This window comes from Tiliqua scincoides, chromosome 1 (genome assembly GCF_035046505.1).
Source record: "Tiliqua scincoides isolate rTilSci1 chromosome 1, rTilSci1.hap2, whole genome shotgun sequence".
Taxonomy (NCBI): domain Eukaryota; kingdom Metazoa; phylum Chordata; class Lepidosauria; order Squamata; family Scincidae; genus Tiliqua; species Tiliqua scincoides.
Genome location: NC_089821.1, coordinates 254,585,484 through 254,610,519, shown reverse-complemented (window position 1 = coordinate 254,610,519; position 25,036 = coordinate 254,585,484). Strand labels below are relative to the sequence as shown.

Here is a 25,036-nt window from a genome sequence, read left to right as displayed (position 1 = left end):
GCAGTTGTCTAAAGCAGACCAGGCTATGCAAACAATGCAGGTGAAAGAAAATGAGCTCAGAAGAAATTGTGAGGTGGGTAGAGTTTCATAGGAGTCCTTGTGTATTATGACATGAGCCTTAACTCTGCTCCAGTTATATCAGCATCCCCCTCTCTGCTGCCACCAAACAGTCAAGTTCTGTTCTAGTTCAACAGTCAATGGCCTGGCCAGGAACTGGTGGTCTGTCTAGGGACTGTTTGGAATGGCTCCAGCCAACTGCCACAGCTAGTTGCTGTGTGTGCATGCACATTTGTTTGCATGCACATGCAAGCTGCTGCTGCTCAGTGGGATTGTGGGTCACATCTGTGATTACTGTACTTCAGCGAGTGGTATGCTCCAGAGCTAATCACAACTAAGCCATGAAGAATGGTGTGTTCACTGGTGGTGTCACTTACAAAAACATCAAGAAGGGACGAATGCCTAATTGCCCCCTTGCACACAGGCCAGGGATGAAAGGCTGCTCCTCTTCTTCTGTCAGAGTCCCCTTGACACCTTGATCCTACTCTTATCCTGGATGCCACTAATGATAACTGTACACCCCCCCCCTTGTGCATGCTCTTGCCACTTAAACCACTTGACCATGATCATGTTCTAGTAGTGCTTTTTTAATCATCGCCTAATGGCCCTTCTACGTGTGCTTAATACTGTGCTGAGAAGCCTTTAACCACAGGATGCTCATTATACGTCGCAGATTGAGAATTGCCAGAAAGCCTTCCGCTTTTAAATGTGTGCACTTGTGTGGGGGTGGGATGTTGGCACGATAGCTTGCCCCTTCTCTCTCTCTTATGGAAGCAGAAAGAAGAAAAAAGGATGATGAGAAGCAACAGCAAGTTCAGTCTTGCTCTTGGGCTGATTTGCTTAAATAGCTGGAAGTTCAAACCCGCCTTTGCCTGCAAATTTCCAGCTTCTGCTTCCCATCCTGGTTGTCCCTTCTCTTAAATTTGGCTTTGGCACGCTGGTGCCCATCTGCTAGTAGCAACTGGATGGATAATTGAAGGCTCGGGACCAACAGTGCCCTGCCAATGCCATCTGTTATCATAGCAGCTCAGGAATGGGTGATGTGGGTGTGTGTGTGCCATTTTCTTTGGAAGCGACTTTTTATTTTACTTCCCGAGAGAGAGGAAATGGTGGCGAGGGCCAGGTTCCTAAAAATCAACGCATTCTAAGCTGCTCCGTGCTCCTTGCTGATAAACGGTTAGAGGCAAGACTACCAGGCTTTTGCTCTGTCTTTTGTTTTGATTTATCTGTCCCAGTGTACCTGCTATCTGTGCAAAAGGCCTGTACCCCCCCAGTTCTAACTCTCTCTTACTTGGAGATCTTTGGCTGCTGTTACCCTGTCTTGTCTTCACTAAGCTCAAAGGGGGTCATGTTAAGGTTATGGTTCACTAATATTTTTGCCTTGCAGCCCCTTTATCCTGGCATAATTCTAGAGTTTTCCTTACTTAGCGTATGCCACTTGGCAGCTATTTGGAGCGCACTTCCTGTCAGCTGTATGTTACCAGTGTGATAATATTCTGTGGCCGTCCTCTAGCAGTCCTTCTGGCATATAAGAAATGGCCGGTCTTCTGCTTAAGTGTGTGCCATTTGTCTTCATGGGAAAAGGGCAGCCAACATGAGAGAGCAGGTACCTTCTTTGACAGCTGTTGTTGCAAGGTGGCCAAGAGCCTGATAGGGCAATCCTTGGCATGTCTACTCAGAAGTAAGTCCTATTGTGTCCAATGGGGCTTACCTCCAGGAAAGTGCAGATAGGATTGGAGCCTGAGCTCCAAAGAACAGAAAGTCTCTATTTAAATATCAGCTCTGCCATGAGCTCATTAGGTGGCCCTAGGCAAGCCATTCCCTCTTAGCCCCGTTTTGAAGATTGGAGGAGGGGGTGCAAGGCTAATAATACTCATGTTATAGGAAGGCGGTAAGAATTGCAAGATGTACTTTGGAGACACAAATGCTATGCAAAGATAAAGTATCATTCTTTCTGGAAACTAGAAATGCAGTAGCTTAATTGGGTTAATTAATGATACTTAATTGGGTTTTACTGTAGTTCCAAATTCAGTGCTTCTTATGACTTTTACCTTTAAAAGAATGAGTCATGTTTTGATGGTTGATCATAGATGTTGCATATAGAAGGTCTTGGATTCAGTCTCCTGGCAATGCTGGGAAAGACCTTTCTGAAATTATTGCAGAGCCACTTCCAGTCAGTGTTGACAACACTGACTTAAGAACAAAAGAACATAATATTATAATGCTGGACCTCCGAGATGCAATTGAAAATTCCTTCTGGATATGTGCAGGAGGTGTTCTGAGACATAAGGAGGCAGCGCACAGTCTCCCCTGGCCTCCAGAAGGCACTTCTGGTTTTCAATGAAAACTAGAAGTACCCTCTGGATGCCTCACGGAGACTTTTGGGGCCTGGGGAGGCCAAGTACAGCTTCCCTACGCCTCAGAACACCTGGACATGACCAGAAGGGATTTCTGGTTGCAGCTAAGGGGGAGTATCTTTGAGGTCCTCCAAATGCGGGGGCAGCACTCGTGTTGAATCAAATTCTCAGGTGCTGAACTTGCAGATAAGGAGGGCCAACTGTACCTTGCAAAGCAGACGGACCATATCTGCCTTAGTAAGCCCTCCGCCCCCCAATGATGGGCTTCTGGGTTTGTTGCCACATGGTACCAATATGGGGCTTTGTGGGTGCCTGAAAAGTTGTGGTAGGCTTCATATGGCCTTCTCTTGCCTGCTCCTGCTATGGGCATCAAGAGGAGAGGGGAACAAACCTATGCAGAAGAAGAAAATTCTGCTTGAGAAGATTGATCTACTTGATGATACATTTTCCTGTTGCGCTAACAATGTATAGAAGGCTCACACAAGAGAGTTGTATCTTCTTTACATTGCTCTCTATTTCAGGTGCATTTTGGTGGTGGCGCTTTAATTATAACATGTGTATATATTGCTGTGCAGTGTCAATTTAAAATGACAAGATGCAAAGGAATCTGGGTTTGGCTGGTGGGCTCAAATGCATCAACAATGGTTCCTGTACCCTGCTTCACTTCTTCCTCTCTGCAGTACGCTGCTCATAAACATTGCTGAGCATAAATTTTAGCTTTCTTCTGGAGCTTCTGATGTCTTTTCAGCAGCCTCTTTTGGTGGTAGTCATTTTATGATTGTAAATCAAGCAGTTTCCTACTAATATTCAGTGGCTTTGCTCAAAGAACAAATAGAACAACATTAAAGTGGCTTCTCAAGCAGCTTTTTTTTAACAGTTCATGGTTACTCTTATTGTCTTAGGAAGTGAAGAAGCACAATAGTCTTCTCAGCTGCCAATCTACTCAACAATCCCAAGAAATCTGCCGGCTAAAAGAAGAACTTGGTGTGGCCAAACAGCAACTGCAGGAGAGTCAACATTTTGCTGAAGAGATAAAAAGTGGGTTGTCGTTCTTGATCAGGGTTCATTCCTGTTCCAAGCCCTTGTGTGATCCTGTGGGGAAGGAGGTTGTTGCTCAGGGGTGTAGAGCACTTGCTTTGCAGGCAGATGGTCCAAGCTTCAATCCCTGGCATTTTCAGGTAGCATTGGAAAAAATTCCTGTCTGAAACCTTGGAGAGCTGCTTCCATTGCTGTTGTCTTCACTGACAGTTCTGAGCTAGGTGGACAAAGAGTTTAATTTGGTCTAAAGAAGCATCAGCTGCTTATTTCCCAAAGTATAATAACTGAACAAGTAAACCCTATTTTACCTTAAGTCACTTGTGATTAGAAAAGTGACACAGGAAGTGGTGATAAAGAAATAAAATTTGTGCTGTGTTCCACAGCAAACAGGAATTGGATTAGAGCACAGCATGTCTCTAAATCACTCCCAAATCCCTGAGATTAACCAGGAAGCCAAGTGGTCCCAAGAAGAAAACTTTTAAAAAATAAATTTTTGAAGAGCCATTAAAAAAGCAGTCTCATGATTACTTTAATAAGAAATATTTATGATTGCAGCATTATTTTTAAAATTATGACGACTGCTGAATGTTAGTTGGTACTTTAAACTTCAAAAACTGTAAGCAGGGTAGACACCCCGTAATCTTTTCTATAAAAAGGATAGGCAAGGTTATTTTTCTCTCATTGGTTTTGCAGTTTCTGTCCAAATGTCACTCCTGCAGTACTGGAAGTGTTGCAAAATGTCATTTATATCTTGCTCACACTGACTTTTGTGAGTTGTCATGTGGATGATGCCTGGAAAATATATTATTGTTTTATTATTATTTTTAACACGTTTATACTTCCCTTCCTCCAAAGAGCTCAGGGCAGTGTATACAGCTGCTCCCCTCCTTTTGTCCTCACAATAGCCCTGTGAGGTAGGTGAGACTGAGAGAAAGTGACTTGCCCAAGGTCACCCAGGAAATTTCATGTCTGAGGGGAGATTTGAATCTGGATCTTCCAGGTCTAAGTCTACCTCCCAAACCACTATACCAATCTGGCTGTCAGGGTGGGTTGGTATATAGAGTGGGTATTTATGATGCTGACAAATTCGATATATTAGCTGGCACTGTATTGCATTGGCTCAGAACACTGTATCTGAGTTTGTATCCTTACAGAACGTGTATATTTAAAAATTTAGAGCATGGACATCTGCCCAACTGACAGTGCATTTTTCCCCCCATAGCAAATGGCTTATAGAGAACCCCTACCAGAAGCGCCACTTATTTCACAAATATTTTTGGACTGCCTCAAAATTGCTTCAAAGCCAGTATCTTTCTGGAATAATCTCTGAGATAGTGAAGTCTATTTTGAAACATCATGGTCATGTTTAATAGTGTATCCCAACAGAAAATAAACTGCCTAATATATGACCCTCAGTAATAACCAATTAGGTCTTACTTTTCTTCCTTTAATGACTCTATTTACAGAAAAATATTGCTCTCAGGAAAAAGAATTAAAACGACTTGAAGAGAAACTGAACGAGCAAGACAATTCTCTCACTGTAGAGAAAATGAAACGGGCTCTTTCTGACTTGGAAAATCAACGTGATTCTCTTCAGCAGCTTCTGAAACACAAAGAAAACATAATTGAACAACTCACTATAAAAGTGGGAGATGTAGAAACTTTGCCGAACGTTCTTGCAGAATGTGAGGGCCTTAAGAAAGACATTCAGATTCTTTCCCAGCAGAAGGAGGAAAGCGAACGACTGCTGAACAAGCTTGATTTGGAAAAAGGAGAACTGAAGAGCAAAATTGACAGCTTGGAAGGTGCTTTGTTGACGGAACAAATAAAAAGCAATGAGAGAGTAAGAACTGTAGAAGCGGAAAAGGAAAATCTCAGTGGGGAGATTAAAAATCTGAAACGTGTGGTTGAAGACAAATCTGCAGAGCTAGAGACACAAAGAATAGTCTATCAGGAGCTTCAGCAAAAAACAGCCACAACTGAGGAAAAACACAGGAAAGAGACAGAAAACAATTCACTGAAACTGTCTGAGTTCATGAAACAGGTGGATCTCCTACAGCAAAAGCTTCAGTCAGCAGCAAATAAAGTGTTAGAAAAAGAAAAATGCATTTCCTCCCTTGAAACATTGTTGGCTTCCCATGAGCAGCGAAACGCACGCATTCAGAAACAATGCGAGGAACAGATCCAGGCCAGAGAGGAAATGGAAAGGGCATTGGCGAAAGCAGAGCAGAGGCATGAAGATTTTGTGAGGGAAGCTGAACAGAAGATGTGTACCTTGAAAGATGCTGTTTCTGAAAAAGAGGACTTGGCCATGAAAGCACTCGCAGCTCTTGGGGAGAAAGATGAGAAATTACGAGTGCTGACTGGAGAACTGGAAAGGCAACAAGGGGAGAATGAGGATTTCCTAATCAAGAATAAATTGCTTGAGGATTCAGTTTGTGAACTAAAGGTTGTATCTCAAATAGCAAGTTGCAAGGGACCAGACTTGTCTGCAGGGATAGCCTTCAATGAAAAAGCAATGGAAAGGCTCAATGATGAGAATTCCATCCTTAAGAGTGCTATCGATACACTAGAACAAAAAAATTTACACTTAATGCAAACAAACCTGCATCTTTCCAGTAGCTTGAAGGACAGGGGAGAAAATACTTTAGAGCTGTCAGAAAGGCATAAAGAAAATACCTTGTTAGTGCCAGACATGGAAGAGGAACTGAGAAGAAAATGCAGATTGCTGGAAGCAAAGATTGAGGAGTTAGAGGGTGCTTTAAAGGAGCAAGCTTGTCATTTTGAAAAACTTCAATGTAAACTTATATCCTTGGAGGAGGAAAATGGCATTTTGCATCAGCAGCTCAAAAAAATGCAGCTGACCCCTACAGAAGCTGAAAGTGCCTCTATCCAAAATATTGTTTCAGCTGAGCTTGATGGTTTAAGACAGGAAATGGTAGAACAAAATAAAATGCCCCAGCATTCTGATCTCTGGCCCAAAGAAAAGGAACAATTGATCAAGGAAATGAAAACAAGGAACGTGCATTCAACGAGTGACTTGACTTTAGACGGGGCTTCACTGGAGCAACTGAGAGCCTCTGTGAAAGAAAAGGAGGATGAACTGAACAAATACCAAGTTAAGCTTGAGCTCCTGCAGATGGACCTTGAGGATAAAGAAGTCTCTATGGAAAACTATGCTGAGCAGGTAGAGCGTCTGGAGGCTGTTTTGAGAACTATGGAAATAAAAATGGAGGAAAGTGAAATGGAGAAAGAGAGGCTGATAGGTGAACTGCAAGCTGTAAAAGATCAGGAAAATTCAACTTCAGAGATTACGGAGGGGGGTTGGGATGAACAATCATCAGCGCATTTCATTGCTGTTATCAAGGACAACTTTAACCAGCAAATGGATGCCAAGCGTTTGTCTGGTCCTCATGATCTGATGCCCAGCCAAAATGATTATGTCCGATTGGTCTCCTCCCTGCATCTGACAATGAGCAAGCTAAATGAGTTGGAGAAAATGTGTGAACACCTGCAGATTGAAAAGTCAGCATTAGCATCACAGCTGAAAGGCTCACAATTGGAATTCGTCACAACAACAGGCACTATGAGAGAAGAGCTCATGAACAAAATTAATGTGGTAGAAGAAGAGCGAGCGGCTTTTTCCGCTGAATTAATGGATCAGAATGAAGCAGAAACACAATGTGATGTGGAGGAAATGACTCTTTTAGATGGAGAGCGTTGTGCAGGATTTAAAGGCCTGAAATTATCCAGCAAAGAAATTAAAGTGCATTTTGATGGAGTCAAGGAAAAAATGTTCACTTTGGAAAAAGAATGTAATCTCTTGCATGAGCAGAACTGGAGGATGGCTTCCAAAATAACAGAACTGCAGTGCTGTGTTGAAAGGCTTAAAGAAGAAAACCTCACACTGTCCACAAGTCTTAACCAAACTGTTACCACTTGTTGTAGCCCATCAAACAAAATCAGTGAGGTGAGCAGCAGCAACAAACAAGCAAATCTAGAAAGTCTATCCAGTGAACAGCACTCAGCTGTTGCAGAGCCACACGACCCATGCCCATGCGAATGGGCCCATTCCACCGAGCATGGGTGTGTCGTACCTAAAAAGTGTGATCTGAATAATAGAATTGAACAGCACCTACTGTGTGAGACTTATGAAAAGTCCTTCAAAATACTTGAAGAATCCTTTGAGTCGTGCAAGAATTTGGAAGACAACGAGATACGAAAGATTCAAGAGCTGCTCCTTTCTGCAAGGCAGGAGGTAGATAGCCTCCGAAAGCAAAGAGTGTCTCACAGCAAACAGTGGCAACAAAAACTGCGCAAGGTGATTCTGCAGGTGGCGTCTGAATTACCAGCTGAGAAGAAGCCTCCTGAGCAAAACCCACAAGAATCAAGGTTCCCAGTCCAAGGCCTTGATTTAAGTTCCCAGCTACTGCTTTGTGGTGACACTGAACATGTAAGTGTGTGTTCTTAATCTACTGGTTTATAGTGGAAAGGGCCCCTTTTGGTACATTTTGGTCCAATCCTATCCTTTTCTGCCCCCACCAACACAGCCACACCATCGGAGCATGTGCTGCATCCTTGGGGGGGGGGGCAGTCCTGGAGGTCCAAGTCAAGGAACATTTGTTTCCTTGCACTGGTGGCAGAATGGATCTGCTGGGACCCGAGCCAGTGAAATTGCTGGTGCAAGTCCAAGTGAACCTTGAAAGGTGGATTGGGGTCCAGAAAGACAATAGGATATTGATGGTGTCGCTGCTGCCAATACTGTTCCAGCTCTTGTCCATTCCTGTCCCACCTGCCCCCGCCCCCACACGGACTTACTAATGCCAGGGGACGAGATAGATTTGCTGGCAAGCCACCACTCACAGCTTACTGCAGCGGCCTGCCCCTACTGAAGCTGGCCACATTTGCAACCACCATAAAGTGCCTTATATTGCTGGAATGCTAGTTCCGGCGGCATAAGACCCATATACATTTGGACTGTTAAGCCTTGATTGTCCCATCGCATGGGCATGGTTTGAGACACAGAAGGCTGTCCTGGTAAGGAAGCCTTGGAAGCCCCGCTATGTGAGTTTGCTGTCTGCCTTGTGATGTGGTTTCTTGTATTCAAGTCATTTGGTTTTAAAGAGAGTTTCCCATCACACTCGGATTTCCCTTCACACTCCGGTTAACATTATCAAACTAATTTGACAATGTTAAAGTCTTGTGCCTATTTTTACGAGCTAATAGAACATTAGCTAGCATGATAAGAGAAGCTAATGTTGTCTTTCCTGTTGGAATTTAGTTATAGTCTCATGTTTGATATCTAAATGGATATCTACAATCATTAATTTAAGCTAAAAAAAGATTGATATTTAAAGTGTATGTTTATGTCCTTTATTGCTATCTTAGGCCGTCCCTAGCTCTAGCCAAAAATATATACAGCCTGCTCAAACACACAGACCTGTCTGTGCCAGCGAAAGGGCAATCATGTCACGCATCCTATTAGATATGCAAGGATTATTTCAGTATTAGCATTTTAATTTTTCCATGTATTAAATCTACCACCACCTAATTGTAAGAGTTGCATGCAACTCTCATGAGGGGCATGATGTGTGGGAAGTGTTAATGTGGGAAACAAATACTCATGGAAGATGGAGTAGAAGCTTTTGTAAGCAGAATGTTCTGTGTCCCCAGCATGGCCTGATGAGAGCAATGGGTTTGATCCTGGCTCTTGCAAGTGGAAAGAAACTTGCATAAAAGAGACTTCCTTTCCTCCTCACTGTGCTCCTCTCTAAGTCAATTCTGGAGGATCTCACAACCCTTAAAACAGTGGTTCCTAAAGTCCTACTCAGACTTTGAGAACCCAGTAAGTCTTTGTGGGAAAGGAAAGAAAAAAACACCACTTCCTATTTTGGGACAAAAACTAGAAGTGGTTCCCCCCCCCTTTCTTCAAGATTTTGAAGCTGCTAGGAGGGCTGCAGAGGGGATCATAGGCTCCCCAGACCCTCCAGAGAGCCATTGCAATCCCCTGGTAAGTGGGGAAAAAACCCTCCCTGCCCAGCAGCAGCGTGATCATAGCAATTGTGTTGCTGCCAATTTCTAGGCTGTTCCCCTTAAAGGGGAATTGCTTTTATCTGGTTTCCCTGGTGGGTCGCAACCCACCAGTTTGGGAACCACTACCGTATAACACTGTAGGATGTAATATGGGGGCTGCAGCAGGAAGGGGACCTTACCGTAGGTGAAGTGCCTTCCATGTAAGTAAAAGTTTCATAAGATTCCAGCCATTATGTTCAGGCAAACAACAGGAAGGCCCAAACTGGAATATCTAGTACACAGGTTTTCATTTTTACCTGAAACATGACATTTTGGTACCTATTGTATTAGATAGACATGCATGGGTTGATTGTTTAGTCTTTGGCTACTTTCTTGAGCTGCTGGCTTGTTCCAGTTTTTCCAGTTACTGATGGTAGCTATTCCATTAGTCTGGAGAAGTCAAAGATAACAAAATCACAATAACCCAAGTTCTCTATTGGACTCAACTAATATCTCATTGTCCAATTGCTAGCATCTCCTTCAAAGTAAAATAGTTTTTAATTTTTGCTAATTGTCTTTAATGTCATAAACTGAATTTTTTTGCTTTTAGCCAGTACAGATTCCTGCTGAACAAACTAACGAGCCCTTGTGCAGACTAGAAATGTATGATTTGTCTAGTGAAAACACAACAGATGAAACTCTGCCTGATAAAGTGAAGGAAAGAACAGACAAAGAAAATGGAATTGAAGGCAAAAGGCCTGATTGTGAAACAGTCATTGGTATAAAATCTGCAGAGAGATGTCTCCCGGTCTTGGTAACAAATTCCAGAAATGCCAATGATAAATTATCACACCTTCCAGAATGTTTTGATGAGTTATTTTCACCAGTTTGTGAAACAAGTGCATTGGTTATGAACTCCTTGGAAAACCACAGTACTAGTCAAATGTCACAGCTACAAATAAAGCAGGCACATAGTATAAATGTAAATCCATGCTGTGATATGGAAGAAGGCAGTAACAAAATTGATATTTTGCTAAAGGAACTTGAAAACCTGAACTCGAAGTTGGAGTCAAAGGAGAAAGAGTTGGCTGCAAAGATAGCTGCTTGTGCAAAGCTGGATGAAACAGTTATTGTACTTGAAAAAGAAAAAGAAGATTTAGGTGAGGCACTTGAGTCTGCTACTTTTGATAATCAGCAGTTATCTTATGAGATTATGACTCTGGAAATAGAACTTGAAAAAGTAAAATCTGATCTGGAAATGTACAAGGTTAGGCTGTCTGATACAACAGAAGCTTTAGAAGATTTAGAAATGACCAAGGCAGAGTGGGCTGAGAAACTCCTGGAAACTGAAAATGAATTGAGGAGGATCAAGTTGGAGAGAGAGAATGTTGAGCACCATGCCCTCTCTATGGAAGCTGATATTGAAGAGCTTCAGTCAAAGAATGAGCGCTTAGAAAAAGAAAAAGAAAATAAATTGAAAACCATTTCTGGTCTTCAAGAACAGCTTTGTATAATTGCAGTGGAGAGAAATCAGTTTAGTCAAAATCTGAGTACTTTGTCCAAAGATAAAGACGATTTGGATCAGATGTGCCAAAAAATGCAGGAGACCATAAAGGAACTTGAGTCAGGCAAAGTGGATTCTGCTGAATTTATCAGGATCCTGGAGGCTGAAGCCAAGACACAGGCAAAATTGCTTCAGGCTGCAAACACCGACACCAGTCGGTTATTGGCAGAAAAGGACTGCCTTATGCAGCAGTTGAGACATTTGGAAAAAGTTGCTGGAGATCTTGTGTTGGAAAAGGAGATGGCACAAAGCCAAATAGAGCAAATGAGTGAGGAGAAGGAAGTGAGCCTCCGGGAATATGAAACTCTCCACAGCAAGTTAAGTATTTCTGAAATGGAGATCTCCAAGATCTCCAGGTCTTTGGAAGGGTCGCTAATAGAAAAAGGAGAGCTTGCAGCTAGACTCAACTCTGCGCAGGAAGAGGTGGATCAGATGCGGCGGGGCATTGAGCAACTGAAAATAAAAATAGAATCGGATGAAAGGAAAAGGCGTCACCTCACAGAGAAGTTGAAAGAGAGCGCACGGAAAGCGGATTCCCTCGTAGACAAAATTGAGAGCCTTGAAAGAGAATTGCAGATGTCGGAAGAGAATTTTGAAGATGCGATCATTCAGGCAGAGGCAGCTAAAGCAGAGACAGAAACAGCAAATGCCGAGATGGACAAGATGCGGGTGAGTCTGCAGCGTTTAGAAACCGAAATGAATGTCTTAAAGCGTGAAAAAGAGGCTCTGGAGGGGGAGCTGAGACAAAAGCAGGGAAAAATAGCCAGTTTAGAAGACAGTAATTCCGCATTTGTGAAGCAACTGGAAGAAAGGGAGGAGGAAGAGGTTCAGACTAAGTGCAAATATGAAACTGCGCTGCTGAAAATGCAATCTCAGTTGAAACAGGCCTTTGAAGAAATTCAGGATTCTCACAATGAGGAAAATGTGTGGAAGGCAAAAGAAGAGGCTCTTGTTAATGAAGTTGCTTCCCTCAAATGTGACAACATACAGTTGGTACATCACCTGCAGGAAGCACAAAACAAAAGTTCCAAAACAGAGCAGTTAATGGAAGCGCTTGTTCAGGTACTCCAAGACGTCAAGCAAGAATTGGATGCAAACGACTATCTTCTCAAGCAGCTGCTGAAAGATGAAACTTTGCAGGCTTTCCTTGAAGATTCACGTGTGTCTTCTGAACATCCTGAAGAGAAGTCCGAAGCCAGCGCATCTGAAAAATGTGCTATGGTCGAAAAGGTAAGGAACACCATGGGTAGAACATCCAGCAGGTAAACAGCTTTCACGTGATATTAAAGACTGGTTTGGATTTTTACAACGAGGCATATTTTGGGATCGCTAGAATGTATATGGAGAGATGTACAGCTAAATATGGCCTGCATAATCACCTGCAGACTTGTTTCCAATTAAATCTTCTCTCTGCAAAAAGAAGTGAGAAAAGGCAATTCCAAGATGTAAAAGCAGGTTGTCACCAAGTGAGTTTTAAAGAAGTAAATAGGGACAAGAAAGTGAAATGAGATGCCCGGTTTAGAGACGTCTCATTTTTGGAAGCTGAGGTTGGGCCCAAGCTATAGTTAGACATACGTGTATAGCTCCTTCCAGAGCATTTTTAGGATACCACTGGGTGTGACTGCTAGTGCATGATTTCACCTAATGGCATTTGCTGCCAGATGGTTCAGGTACATTTTCTCTTCAGTTATTTCTGAGGTAGTGTTCCTTGACCTAGACAGAATGCCTCCTCTGGGCAGGAAGGATAGCTGACTCGTTGCACTCAAGACCTGTTGAAGATTCAGCTTCGCAGACAAGCTGCTCTCTGCTTCTTCAGTCCTTCTCTGGAGGCTTGGATATTAGAGTTAGGTGTGAGCTGTTACTGGGTCTGGTTAGAGGAGGTACAATGAAAAGCCCTGCAAAGCCACCCTTCCAACACACAGTCTTCATTTCTTTGAACCTTTTCTTTCTTTTTGCCCATCATGCCTTGCCCAAGCTGAGCCAGCACCTGATATGGTTCCAAAATCTGCCCCTCCTTTTGACCATTACCTCCTCCTCTACCCTCCTCCACTGCTGCCATTTTAAAAACTGGCCAGGCAGAAAGGAGGCTGGGAGTGCAACCTCTCTACAACCAGCAACTGCCCCACCTGGCCAGTTTAGAAGAAGTGGGAGGTTATGGAAGATAACAAAAGACAACTGCCCTTCCCCCCCCCCAAAGGCTTTCCTGGAAGGCAGAGGTGCTGGAGGCAAACCACCATCAACCTCTTCCTCTCACTCACTCTCCAAGAGGATGGGGCAGTGGCCAGGTTAAGCAGCTGGCCTGGGTGGGTATGGATAAGTGGAGGTCTCCGTGAGGCCACCGGTCAAAGCAATTGCTTTATGTGACTCATAGGTGAGCCCCCCCCCCACCTGTAACAAACACTTTCAGGCTCAAGCATGCATTGTGAAGAGTCCATTCAGTGCTGTAATTCAGGGTGTCAAACCTGTTTCATATAGCAGGTCAAATAGCATTCATTGAGCCTGCTGGAGGCCTGATACTTTGCAGGAAGTGATGTCATTAAGGTGCTCTGTGAAGTGATGCCTCGGCAGAAGCAGAGCTTCTGAATGGGCAGCTCACATGACAATTGGGTTCTCCCAGCATTCACGGCAGTGTCTCCTGCTCTCACCTCTCTTGGTCTGCCCCTTCCCCTCTAGCGGACCTTGCCTTCTGAAGCCACCTCCTGTCTTTCCCTCCCAGAGTCTTCGCAGAAGCAGCACTGCTGGAAAGGGCAGTGCTGGAAGAGCCCAATTATTATGTGGGCTGGAGAAAGAGCTTCTGTGGGCCATAGGTCTTATGTTTGACACCCCGCTTTTATTGATTTCAGTGAAGATCTCTCTACTGCAACTTGTTGTATAAGCACCACCCCCTTGCATGTGACTGCACCAAAAGGTTTTTGCTCAGAAACCAATTGTACAGAACTCCTCTGGTTATGTAAGAAGTTTCTACTGTGATGGTTTTTGTTTTTCAGGCAGGCAATCTTAAATTGATCTTGCAGCTCAAGCAGGGGGCTGATTCTTTCCATCATAAGTTACAGCAGTGGATGAAATATTGCAAAGCACTAAAGAAAGAAAAAGAACTCATGGCAAAGCAAATCAGTGAACTGAAGACTCAGCTGAAGATGGCGGATCCAAGTATGTAGTTAGTTGGTGTTGTTTGTTTGTTTTTAAACAATAATAATTGCCTTTCACCAATAATCCAAGTGGCCACCAGAATGCAAAGAACAGCAATCATTTGTTCTAAATTGCTGAAACAAGGTATTTGGTGTCTGGCGATACTGAACATCAATACTGTATCTGTTGTAATAATTGTCCTTTTAAGGAGTAAATCTAAGGCAAATAGATGTGTGTTTTGGTGCAGGTTGGGGAGAGAAAATTGTGTCACAGCAGCAGGCTTTGTCCCCTGAACCATGCACTTTGTTAGAATGTATGTAAGAAATTCCTAGAGTGTACAGTTCCATATCCTCAAGCTCTGCTTCCAACAATACATTTACTTTTAAAATATCTTTGCTCTACTTTTGGCCTCATGGATCTATCAAAGCTGCTTTCAAATTTTAGCATAAAAAATACAAGCTAAAACCATTGCAAAATACAACACAGTGCAAAAAGTGAACAGAAAAAACAGCCAAAACTCAAGCAAGCAGTGCCTCCAAACGACTGGAGATCCTCCTCTGTAAGGCCGCCATCTTAGATAGCTGCCATCTAAGAACTAGAAATGAGGAATTGGGATGGATCTCTCCTATGAGAGAGTTTTGCGACCTTGGTGCCACTGCCATAAAGGCCCTTCCTTTGATCACTGTTCACTGTAGTGGCAGAGATATGTGGAGTAGGACTCCCATCTTAAGGTACATGTAGAAACTCATGGGACAAAATGTACTTGGATATTCCTTAATAAGACTAGATAATGTTTTTAGATGCTTGCTTCTTCTACCCTTATGCATGTATGCAGATTTGCTTGCTGTTCAAAACAAGCATTTCAAATTGTGTGAATATTCTGTTCAGGACTTAAGGCACAGTGGCCATCAATTATGAGAGCCATCTCTTCTTGCTTTGGACAGGCTCTGCTCAGGATGTTGCTACAAAAGCAATAATGTTGGAGCTGGATGAACTGAGGGGCTCAGTTGAGGAGAAGACGGCAGAAGCGGACCAGAACCTGGAGAAATACTGTGCCTTGATAATTAAGTACTATAAATTAGAGGAAGAAAACGAGATGCTAAAAACTCAAGTCTCTCTTTTGAACGCTCAGCTCAAGCAGTTGTCGGATGCCTCCAGTTCACTTCGGCAAAGTCCAGGGACCCCAATGAGAATGACGGATGGTTTGCTTATGGAAGAGTCCTTGTCTGAAGGTATTACTGCACAGGGACAAAAGTGCCAAGGAAATAGAAGCTGTGACAAGGAGGCCCAATGCCCTTTACCAGAGGTCATCTCTGAAAAAATGAAAGTACCCACATTTCAGCAGCACAGCCCAGTGTCTCAAGACCCTGCAGAATATGAGTCGGATGGCTCTCCAAACATGGAGAAAAAAGGTAGTTATGCTTAAAACATCTTGGCGTTTTGTTCAGCTTCATAAGTATTTTCCAGTTGACTGTGTTTTGAGATATCGCTAACAATGAACATTAGACCTGATATTGGTGCTGGTAGTGGTGATCAGAAGTGTAAGATTGCAGGCTTTTTGAAAACCACAGCTTGAATGAACTATTTGACAGTTAAAAATCCATATTAAGCTTTCTTTTCCGCTCTACAATCTTTCAGAGAAGGCCCTATAGCTCAGAGGTAGGTCACATGCACATGGTACATCGTATATTGAGTGCGCTCTAAGACTATATAGCATAATAATAATAATAATAATACAGGTATTTATATACCCCCTTTCTTGGTCTTTATTCAAGACTTTATTCAAGGCGGTTTACATAGGCAGGCTGATTAAATCCCCGTAGGGATTTTTACAATTGAAAGAAGGTTCTATCTTTCAAGAACCACAACAGTCCAGGTGTTTCACTCTGATCTGGTTTCACATTCTGGTCTCCATCCTCCCACGCTCAGAGCAGATGGAATAGCTCGGCTTCAGCTTGTCAGCTGCTTCAATTTCGCACGGTGCCGGTGGCTTCGAACTGGCGACCTTGTGGATGTTATTTTCAGGCAAATGGAGGCTCTACCCTCTAGACCAGACCTCCTGCCCAGGAGCATACAGGGCAAAATGTCCTATATGTGCAAGGTCCAAGTGCACTGGGGTCATGGCACAATGCAATGAACTGGCATGAAATGAGGGAGGCAAGGATATAGGTACAACAGCATATAACATTTATTGTGGGGACGATCGTACAATGACCCTTTTATGTATTGTAGTATCCTTTAGAACAGGCATGTCAGACGTAAAACCCCTGGGCCAAATGTGGCCCCCAGAAGCAATTTCTCCGGCCTCCATTATAATTGGGCTCTCCCAGTGTGATAATTGGACTGTCTCATATCTTGAAAATATGAACAGGATTTGCGCATTTTCTCTTGTCATTTGCAGCTAATTAGTTTCTGTGTGAGAACAAAGCGCTTATTTGGGGCCATCATCTGCTTAATGACATCACTTCCTGCTTAACGATGGCGCTTCCAGCCCTCATCAGGCACCATGAATGCTAATTTCGGCCCTCTGTATGAAACAAGATTGACATCCCTACTTTAGAAATTTAATGCTAGAAGTTTGACGTTATATGTAACAAGAGGTACAAGCTGTGCAGAAGGAAATAATTGTTCTAGCAGGAAGGGCTTCTCTAGGAGAAGAAAAAAATGCCTCTGCTGAACAGCCTTCCTCTTCTGGAATGACTGCTGTACACTAACACCCTTACATTTTGAACAGATATGCCCCTACTACTGGGAAAGAAAAATAGTCCAAATGATTCAGTACATTTTAAAGATTTAATTTCATATGAGAAACGTTTTAAAATTCTCACACAGCCTGCAAGTGTTGCCGAGCCCATTTCAGAATGGGTAAAATGCATTTTTAATGGTGCTTCTTTGGTTTTACTGTGCTTTCTACAGTGATTTTAATAGCAGTGTAAATGAATGAGCAATGAATCGCTGAAACTTTCTTCTTTAGGATTTCCTGGAATTCTCCCCCAAAGCAGTGGCTCTTGGATTTCTTGTAGAACAGATTCAGTTCCAAGGATGAACTCCCACCTTGCCAGTCAAAACCCACGAGCACTACCATCTTCTGATAAGGTACAGATAATTGCAACAGAGGACTTTCCTGAGAACCTGAAAGCAACAGCAGAGGGCAGCAAACTACAGAAGGTAAGCACTGAGCTTTATAAACATGTGTGCCACAGCACAGGACATTCAAGTTAGGAAAGCACATGTGCCATCCTCTTTGTACCAGTCATAAACCCGTAGCCAGTATCAAGACCCAGTGACATGTCAAGACTCCTCCGAAGGGGGGGGAGGGGCCACATGCTCACTGCAGTGAGGCTACCTGCAAAACATAATGCTTTGCACCCACTCTAGCTAAGACACTGTTTATTATTGTGTGTTAATATAACCAAAATACATTTGATTTTTGTATGTCTTTCCAGAAAAATGATGCTCAGCTGCAAGAAACACTGTCTACTTCTTTACCTCTCGGCTTTTCACCCAGATCCCCCTTTTCTGCTCATAACCAATCTGCCCAAGCCACTACGGAAAGATCCATGGAGTGCCTGGATGCAATCAAAACTAGGCATTCTCTAAATACAGAAGAAAAGAACCTGGATGAAGCCTGCCACGTGCAGTAAACAACCAAGATTGTTTCAGGCGTAACGTTCTTAGAACAAAGGCTTTCACGTTTGTTTGTGTGAGCAGCCCTCAGTGATAGAAAATGCCTATGTGGCAAGAAGCCTGCAGCCAACCCCAGCTTCCTGGTTATACAGCTGCATGGTGGGCTTGATATGTAAAAACACATTTGTGGCCCTCAAATGGTATGTTCTTATAAATACACATAACTTTATATGGAGAGGAAGAAGGGATGTGGGGGTGGGGGTCTCCTACCTACCCCAGACCCACCCAGACTCTCCTCCTGACACAGGTAAGGGGAGGGAGAGAGTGGGGAGGAGCAGGGGTGTTTCTTGGCAGCAAAGCCACACCCTGGCTTCTGTTCCCCATTTTTCAACCCACTATGCACCCTTCCTCTTCTCAGCCCAGCAAAATAACTGGTATGGGTTTCGGGGCACATAGGCTATCAGATGATCTACTGGGAGATGTACTGTGGCTGGCCATCTGATCACCTCCCCCCATCCCACAGGGGCATGCAACATGAGTTCCATCGATGTGACTGCATGGTGGAAGATTTTGGGAAATAGGACTGGGCTGTTAATCAGACAGTTTCCTGAAGGAAGTCATCCTACTATAGGTTATGTTTATCTTCTTGGATTAGGTGGCATTCTTATCCAAAATTCTTACGAAAAGGGCATGTGATCTGCTTCAGTTTATTCTGACTCTGGTTAGAAGAAGTAGATTTTGATTTGGCTTCCAGAAGAGATCTTGTCTCCATACTGGTTTCCCATTTCTTTCCCAATCTTGAAGGGATTTTGAAAGCTACATTAGTCAGTAATTGCCTGACTTGTCCTGTTGAAGATCCTTAGGCACACAAGGGTCTGTTTGAAGTATGTTATCTTTTCTCTATTTTCGTTGCATGTACAGAACTTTCCAGGCTGGAGTGCTTTGCCCTTCTAAAGCATTCTGTCTAATCACAAATATAAAATGTGTGCTCACAGCCCAGGCAAGTCAAACGATCTGTACCCTTCACAGTTGGAACTTATTAACGTTTTTTGCAAGGAAGCAGTTCATCCAAGCTGTTGGTTTAGAGACCCACATAGAGAATATTGCTTAAAAATAAATCAAAATTGAAGCGATTCTCTGCAACAAAGAAATTTGTGTGCAACAGATCTGGACTGACATCCTTTCAAATAAGAAACCTTTAGAACAGTCATTTCAAATTGGAACACGTCTCCTCAAGGGCACTGAAGGCGCTCATCAAGGTTACAAAGTACCTCAGGGATACAGTTTAGAGACACTTCAGGAAACTGAAATAGCTTGTACAGTCCTGCTAAATAGTTATGGTGGGGTTTTTTCCATTTTGTTAAATGTCCCTTACCAGGAGTCACTGTTTAATTTATTGTGGCTATAGAAAAAGAACAAATTTCTTATTGTCTTTGAATCTGCTTTGGGAGATGAAAACTGTGGCTGAGTATCTATAGAGCGACACATAGTTACACATGTCCACCAGGGTTTTCAAACAGTGTCCCTCAATCCTACGCGACAAGTGACTTTTAAAACTAAGGGAAATTTCAAAAGCAATTTGTGACATGTGGAGGGGGAAAAATAACAAATCCCATTTGTTGCATATGAGCCCTCACGGCATTTCTAAAGTGACTCTGTGGATCCTGACCAATAATATTTAAGACAAGTGTACATTCATTTCTGTTTAGCATAAGTCTGGCTTCAGGTGGAGTGTTTTGCCCAACATGAGCTCTAGACTTTCAGTAAAGGTGGAAATAAGCAAAAAGTCTTGTGAATGCCATTTCTGTGGAATGTTTAAATTTATTTGAATAAATATGAAATGGCTGGAATATATTTGGGCTAACTTAAGAACATAGGAATTCCAGCAGTGATCTTATATACTAGTTGCAAATCTCATTAATGTCTACATAAAACACTCTGTGTACATAATCCTCTTGCTACTATAGATATTTAAAGTTCTTTGTATTATAGTATAGAAAATGCTTGTACATTGATGTATGCTTTTACATAGTCACTGTTAAACCTTGAGATACTTTTACCCAAGATTGATTTCATTTTATACCACGTACCTCCATAGTGCTATTTGCTGTCTGATATATTTCCTTCTCATCTTGTTAGAAGCTCTCTTGTTTGAGTCTGTAGGTTCAAAAGACTGATTTGTCTTGAATGAAGGTGTTTACCTGCACAGTGCAATGAAGCAACTATTTTTGCTCTGCGCCATTGTAACTGATGGAGGACTCTGGCAGATTTAATGTCAACGTTCACTTCATCCTTCAAGGCTTAAAAAATTTACTGTGTCTAATAAAAATGTGTAAAACTGATACTGTTAATAGCAGTGTGATGTTATGGGGTGGTTTTATTTTGATTTATACTTAGATCAATTTAGTGCAGCTACCAGGAAAGAAATCATGGAAAGATTTTCACCACAATGTAGCTGAAGGGATACACTTTCAGAAGTAGATTTCCACACATGTGGCTGATGGGGCCTCATTTAGCCTCTAAGCCTTATTGAATTGGTCAGATGTGCATCCCACATCCAGAGGCACTTAGATGATGTATTCATGAGCAGCTGCATGTGAGTAGAAAGACGGGGGCCTTTGGATCCAGGAGATTATGTCCTAGTGTTGCAAGGTTGAAGAAAGCAAGACTCAGTATCAGGAGTGATAGTTTGCAGGTTATTTATTCGAATTGCATGCAATTGGCCCATGGGACTCTTGTCTCAAAGCATGGACCAAGCTTTCAATGCTGTCAAAACCATTTATACAATTTTTGGTCCTTTGTGTCAAAATCTAGACTTCCCATTGGCTGAAATTTTACATCAGAGATGGGGCTAACACCTAATAGGATACAGATAAGGTACTATTTGCATTAAATATACCTGATAGGTACATTTCAGGTTACACTTTGCATAAACATTAAATTACAAAGTTTTCAAAAACCAGCAGGGAGCAGTATAACACCATTTATCCAGGGCTCAATGACCTGGTCGTAATTCAAGCCAATTATACCGATTGTTTTGACAAGGTCTAGAATAACATCATTAAAAGAGATGGCACAATGTGATCTGCCTGGCACTCTTTATCTTATCTGCATACCTTTCCTATGTGTTAGTATAAACACTAAGCAGCTGTGGGGCCTCTACAAAACTAAGGCTTTTGTCCTTTTATAAAAGAGGGTTTTAAAAGCGTTACTAAAAACAAGCAACTTTGGTTCCCTATGGCCTGCTTCTGGTGACTACTATGTCCCATATATGTGGGTTACAATCTGGGGCAAGGACTGCTTTGTCTTAATTCTGTGTGCTGTGTGTCTGTGTCCTTTTTACTGTAAAAGGATGAGAGTATAGTTACAGAGTTTTCCTGATAGATACACGTGTGTTTTAACTTTTGCCAAGTCTCCAGCAGTTGCCTGGTACTGTTAGCTTTTGGCTTTCCACTTGTTGCTTTAACATAAACACTGTGGGGCCCAGTTTGCAAAGCCAAGGTTTTCTGTAACACAGCAAAGCAGCTTTTGGTTCCTTTTAGAGCAACCTATAATTCTTTGCTTTTGTGACCACTGTGGCCTTTACATATGGGTTACTCTTTGGGGGCAAGGGCTACCGTGTGTTACTAGGAATACTGTGCAAATCTTCATATGGATCCGCAGCAATGGTCAAAGCACATTTCAGAATTCTCGTAGTATCATAGGTGGGAGGGGCCTGAAAGGCCATGTATCCAATCCCCTACTCAACACTGGAAAGCCAGAGTTGAGCATCTCCAATGAATGGCTATCCAGCCTCTACCTCTTTAGCAAAAGAGAGCTCCCCATCATCACCTCTTTGGTCCCATTGTCCAAAATATGTAGCTGAGGGCCCAATCCTATCCAACTTTACAATACCAATGCAGCCCTGAGGTAAGGGAACAAGTGAAGAGGCTTCTATGACTGCCCCCCACAACAGGATGCAAACATGTTAAACATAAATACTTTTGCAGTGGGTCATGCTATGCCAGTGCTGCAGGAGTTGCAATGGCCACCTGCTTGTTTAGGAGACCCAGAGGTGATTGGGCAGGCTAGGCAGGGAGTAGTTGAAAAATATTTTTATATAACGTCCTACTAACTGTCCGATCACTGTTGGATGTATTGCACATTCTGCCAGTTGCACCAATGGGGGGGGGGGGAGAATACTTAGGGCAGTGAATCTCTTAAATTTAAAGTCCTAGAGCAGTGGTTGCCACCCTTTATGAACCTGTGGACCACTGAGGCAAAAACGAATCATTGTGGACCACAATGTGGCGGTAGGCAGTCCGTTCTTCTCCCTCTTTGGTGGACCGTGGGAGATTGCTTGCTCAGCAAGACACTGGAAGTGATCCAAGGTGATTATATTTTTCCTGAGACCTCGTGGACCACAGGTTGGGAACCAGTATCCTAAAGCACAAGTGACACATTCAAGAAAAAAGCATACCATGTTGTGAGAGTGGAGTGAAAAGTATAAGATGTGAATTAACAGAAATAAAAGCTACAAGAATTAGACTGTTAATTTCAGTAATAGCAGAAATTAAGGAGCTTATAGCTGTAACACAACCCCAACTCAGATGCTGGTAGTCTTCCAATAACACTATCAAGTATTCAACAATATTAAATATTCAGACCTGAAATTAAGGCCCAATCCTATTCACCTTTCTAGTTCTGATGCAGCCACAACATGGGCCCAAGGTAAGGGAACAAACATATCCTTCCCTTGAGGAGGCCTCAACTGCAATCCCACCACAGGTTGCAGAGCATTGCAGTCATGCACATGCAGTTGCATGTTGGCTAAGATTGGGCACTAATATTTTCTGTTGCCAGGTCCATATCCAGAGATCGTGCTTAGAAGTTCTGAGAGGATGCACACATCATTCTAGTTGCCCTACTCATCCCTTTACCCATGTTCTTCCCTGCATGGTGCACCAAGTAGAACTCTGTTTCCTTTGGATGGCAGAGGTGTCTCTGGCTATAGTCTTCCTTCTTGGTCACCTCTTATGAAGTGAAAGGATGCATGGTACAGCCTGTTTAAACTGCAGCTATTTGTGCACAGTCCTTTTGTCCATAGAATACAGATGACTTTATTACGTATGTCATTCTGCATCCCAGTGTAAATTTGCAAATAATAATGGTTTAAATTCTAACCAATTAGCCAAAGGTAAAGCTTATTTTCCCGAGTGAGCCCCATTCTGCCAACAGTGTAGGCTCCGGATACAGCCTTATCAGTTACAAGGTGTTGCCCATTAAGCTGTAAACAGCTTAATTAGGCTAGTACAATTGGTTCCTTGCTCAGTGGTAAAACCAATGGAGCTATCTGCCTGAATTAACAGCTTTTGTTATTACTGTACCCTGCAAGCCTGGAATTGTCTTTTAAAATATGAATGTATAGATGACAGCCCACATTATACACAGACATCTTAAGTGGCTGGTAGTGTATTATGCAAGCTAGTGAAAGTATTTAATTTGCATGCGCTCTCTCTCTCTCTCTCAGTAGTGATTTGGCCTTGCAAGATGCTGCACATCCTAATTAGAGAGGGTCATGCTAACTCAGCAGTTCCCAGACTGTGAAACATGACTCAGTGGGGCGATGTGGCTAATGCTCAGGGGCACTGCAAGATGCTCGCCACCCAAGCTGCTTGGCAGAGAGACCACGACGCAGCACCGAAGACCCTGGAGCAGAGGTTCAGCTCAGCTGGCAGAGCTCCTGAACACGAAGTTTTCACTGCACAAAAAGCCCAGCCGTCTGCCCTGAGCTTCCTAATGCCATTTTCAGGCTTGCTTTGTGGCCTTGCAACCTGGAAGTGAGTTGGTGGTGATGTCCTCGTGTCCTGCATCATCACCAATTCTGGATGCCGAGCTCCGTGTCACAGCACACAGGGCAGTGTGATGGCTGTAAGTTTGGGGACCATTGCACGAACTTACTGAAAAATTTCCATTAAGTTTGCATACAGCAACAACGCCATCAGCTGGCAGGTCTTGACCTTAAAGCACACATCAGGCAGCACATCTTTGATAACCTATTGCTTAGGCAGGATTTCAGGCAACTAACTACTAGTATTTTCACAAGAAGCAGTGCCACCTGCATCACAGACTATTTGTGCTCCTTTTTCTGGTACTCTGGTGCAAAACTGGTCCCCTAATTATTACATGCAACTTGCATTGCCTTGTTGGTACAGCCTGCTTGTTTCTGGCTATTTTCCATCTGCTTCATGTCTCTCCCCCCCCCTTTAAATGTATTGCACCATCATCGCTATGTGCCCATGCATATATCATGCAATTCTGAATTTAGCTAAAACTTAAACTTGCATGGCTGGCATCCTATGGCTAACCCACCCATGAAGCAACCTGATGTGGCTTGCACCAGTAGAGAATGATGGGGGCAGTGGATTTGGGGTGCTCTTCACCCTGTCTGTTACTACGTCTCTCTAGGCCACTACAGATTTGAGCCACATTGATCAACTCCCCCCCCCCAAAAAAAAAAACCAAGCAAAAATCAGATAATCAGATTTAAAAAAACAGATCTACTTCTCTCCTTGCACTTCTCCTTGCATGGGATTTAAAGTTTAATTTCCTTTAAACTTTAAATGATGTGCAAGGGCAGAGGGAATAAAGTGCTTAAAGTTTCAAGGGAGTGCAGTGGGAATGGAGCACAGAGAGGAAGCTTTATACTTTTTTAGGAGGAAGTGTCCACATGGCCCCCAGGCAGCAGTGAGTCGGGACAGCTGCCCACTTGGCTGGCCCTGACAGAGCATCCCTGTTCCACAACCTTGGAAATATGCAGCTTCTCAGAACCTTGTTGTGCACCCTCCTACTGCAATCCATGAGACTCAGCTTGAGCTGGATGGTGCGCCAAAAGTTCAAATCTATGTTCAGCAATGAGGCTGATGTGGTCATCTTAAGGAAAAGCTCTCAGCCTGGCTTTCCCCTGCAGGGTTATTTTGAGCATCAAAAAGGATAACCTGATTCATACCACCCCTCACTCCTCAAAGGAAGAGTAAATACCATTGCAACCAGGCGGCAGCTGGTACTTTGCTTCAGTTTATTGCTGCTGTCCAGCAAAATGTTCACGCAGAGTGCAATCCAGCAAAGTGAAGGACTTCCTTGTCTTTGTCTTGGGAACGTTGGCTGAGTTGATTTCCAACTATGCCGCTGCTGCTTTGAGCACCCATGGGGTCACATGCAGAGTAATGCTGCTGTGAGTGGAAGTGCATGCCATGAACAGGCATTACCCTTG

The 25,036-nt window shown here is 43.1% G+C and overlaps 1 protein-coding gene across 1 annotated transcript in view; it reads left to right on the top strand.

The window, feature by feature from the left end:
• CENPF (centromere protein F) overlaps positions 1 to 18,398 on the top strand; it is a 34,388-nt gene extending 15,990 nt beyond the window's left edge. The window contains exons 9-17 of the mRNA XM_066611712.1: positions 3,317 to 3,452; positions 4,919 to 5,920; positions 5,969 to 7,140; positions 7,171 to 7,905; positions 10,075 to 12,249; positions 14,016 to 14,178; positions 15,102 to 15,569; positions 17,132 to 17,325; positions 17,604 to 18,398. Of these exons, the coding sequence (XP_066467809.1) occupies positions 3,317 to 3,452; positions 4,919 to 5,920; positions 5,969 to 7,140; positions 7,171 to 7,905; positions 10,075 to 12,249; positions 14,016 to 14,178; positions 15,102 to 15,569; positions 17,132 to 17,325; positions 17,604 to 17,801 (6,243 nt within the window). The 3' untranslated portion in view covers positions 17,802 to 18,398. The remainder of the gene's footprint in view (positions 1 to 3,316; positions 3,453 to 4,918; positions 5,921 to 5,968; positions 7,141 to 7,170; positions 7,906 to 10,074; positions 12,250 to 14,015; positions 14,179 to 15,101; positions 15,570 to 17,131; positions 17,326 to 17,603) is intronic.
• The last annotated feature ends 6,638 nt before the right edge of the window (positions 18,399 to 25,036 follow it).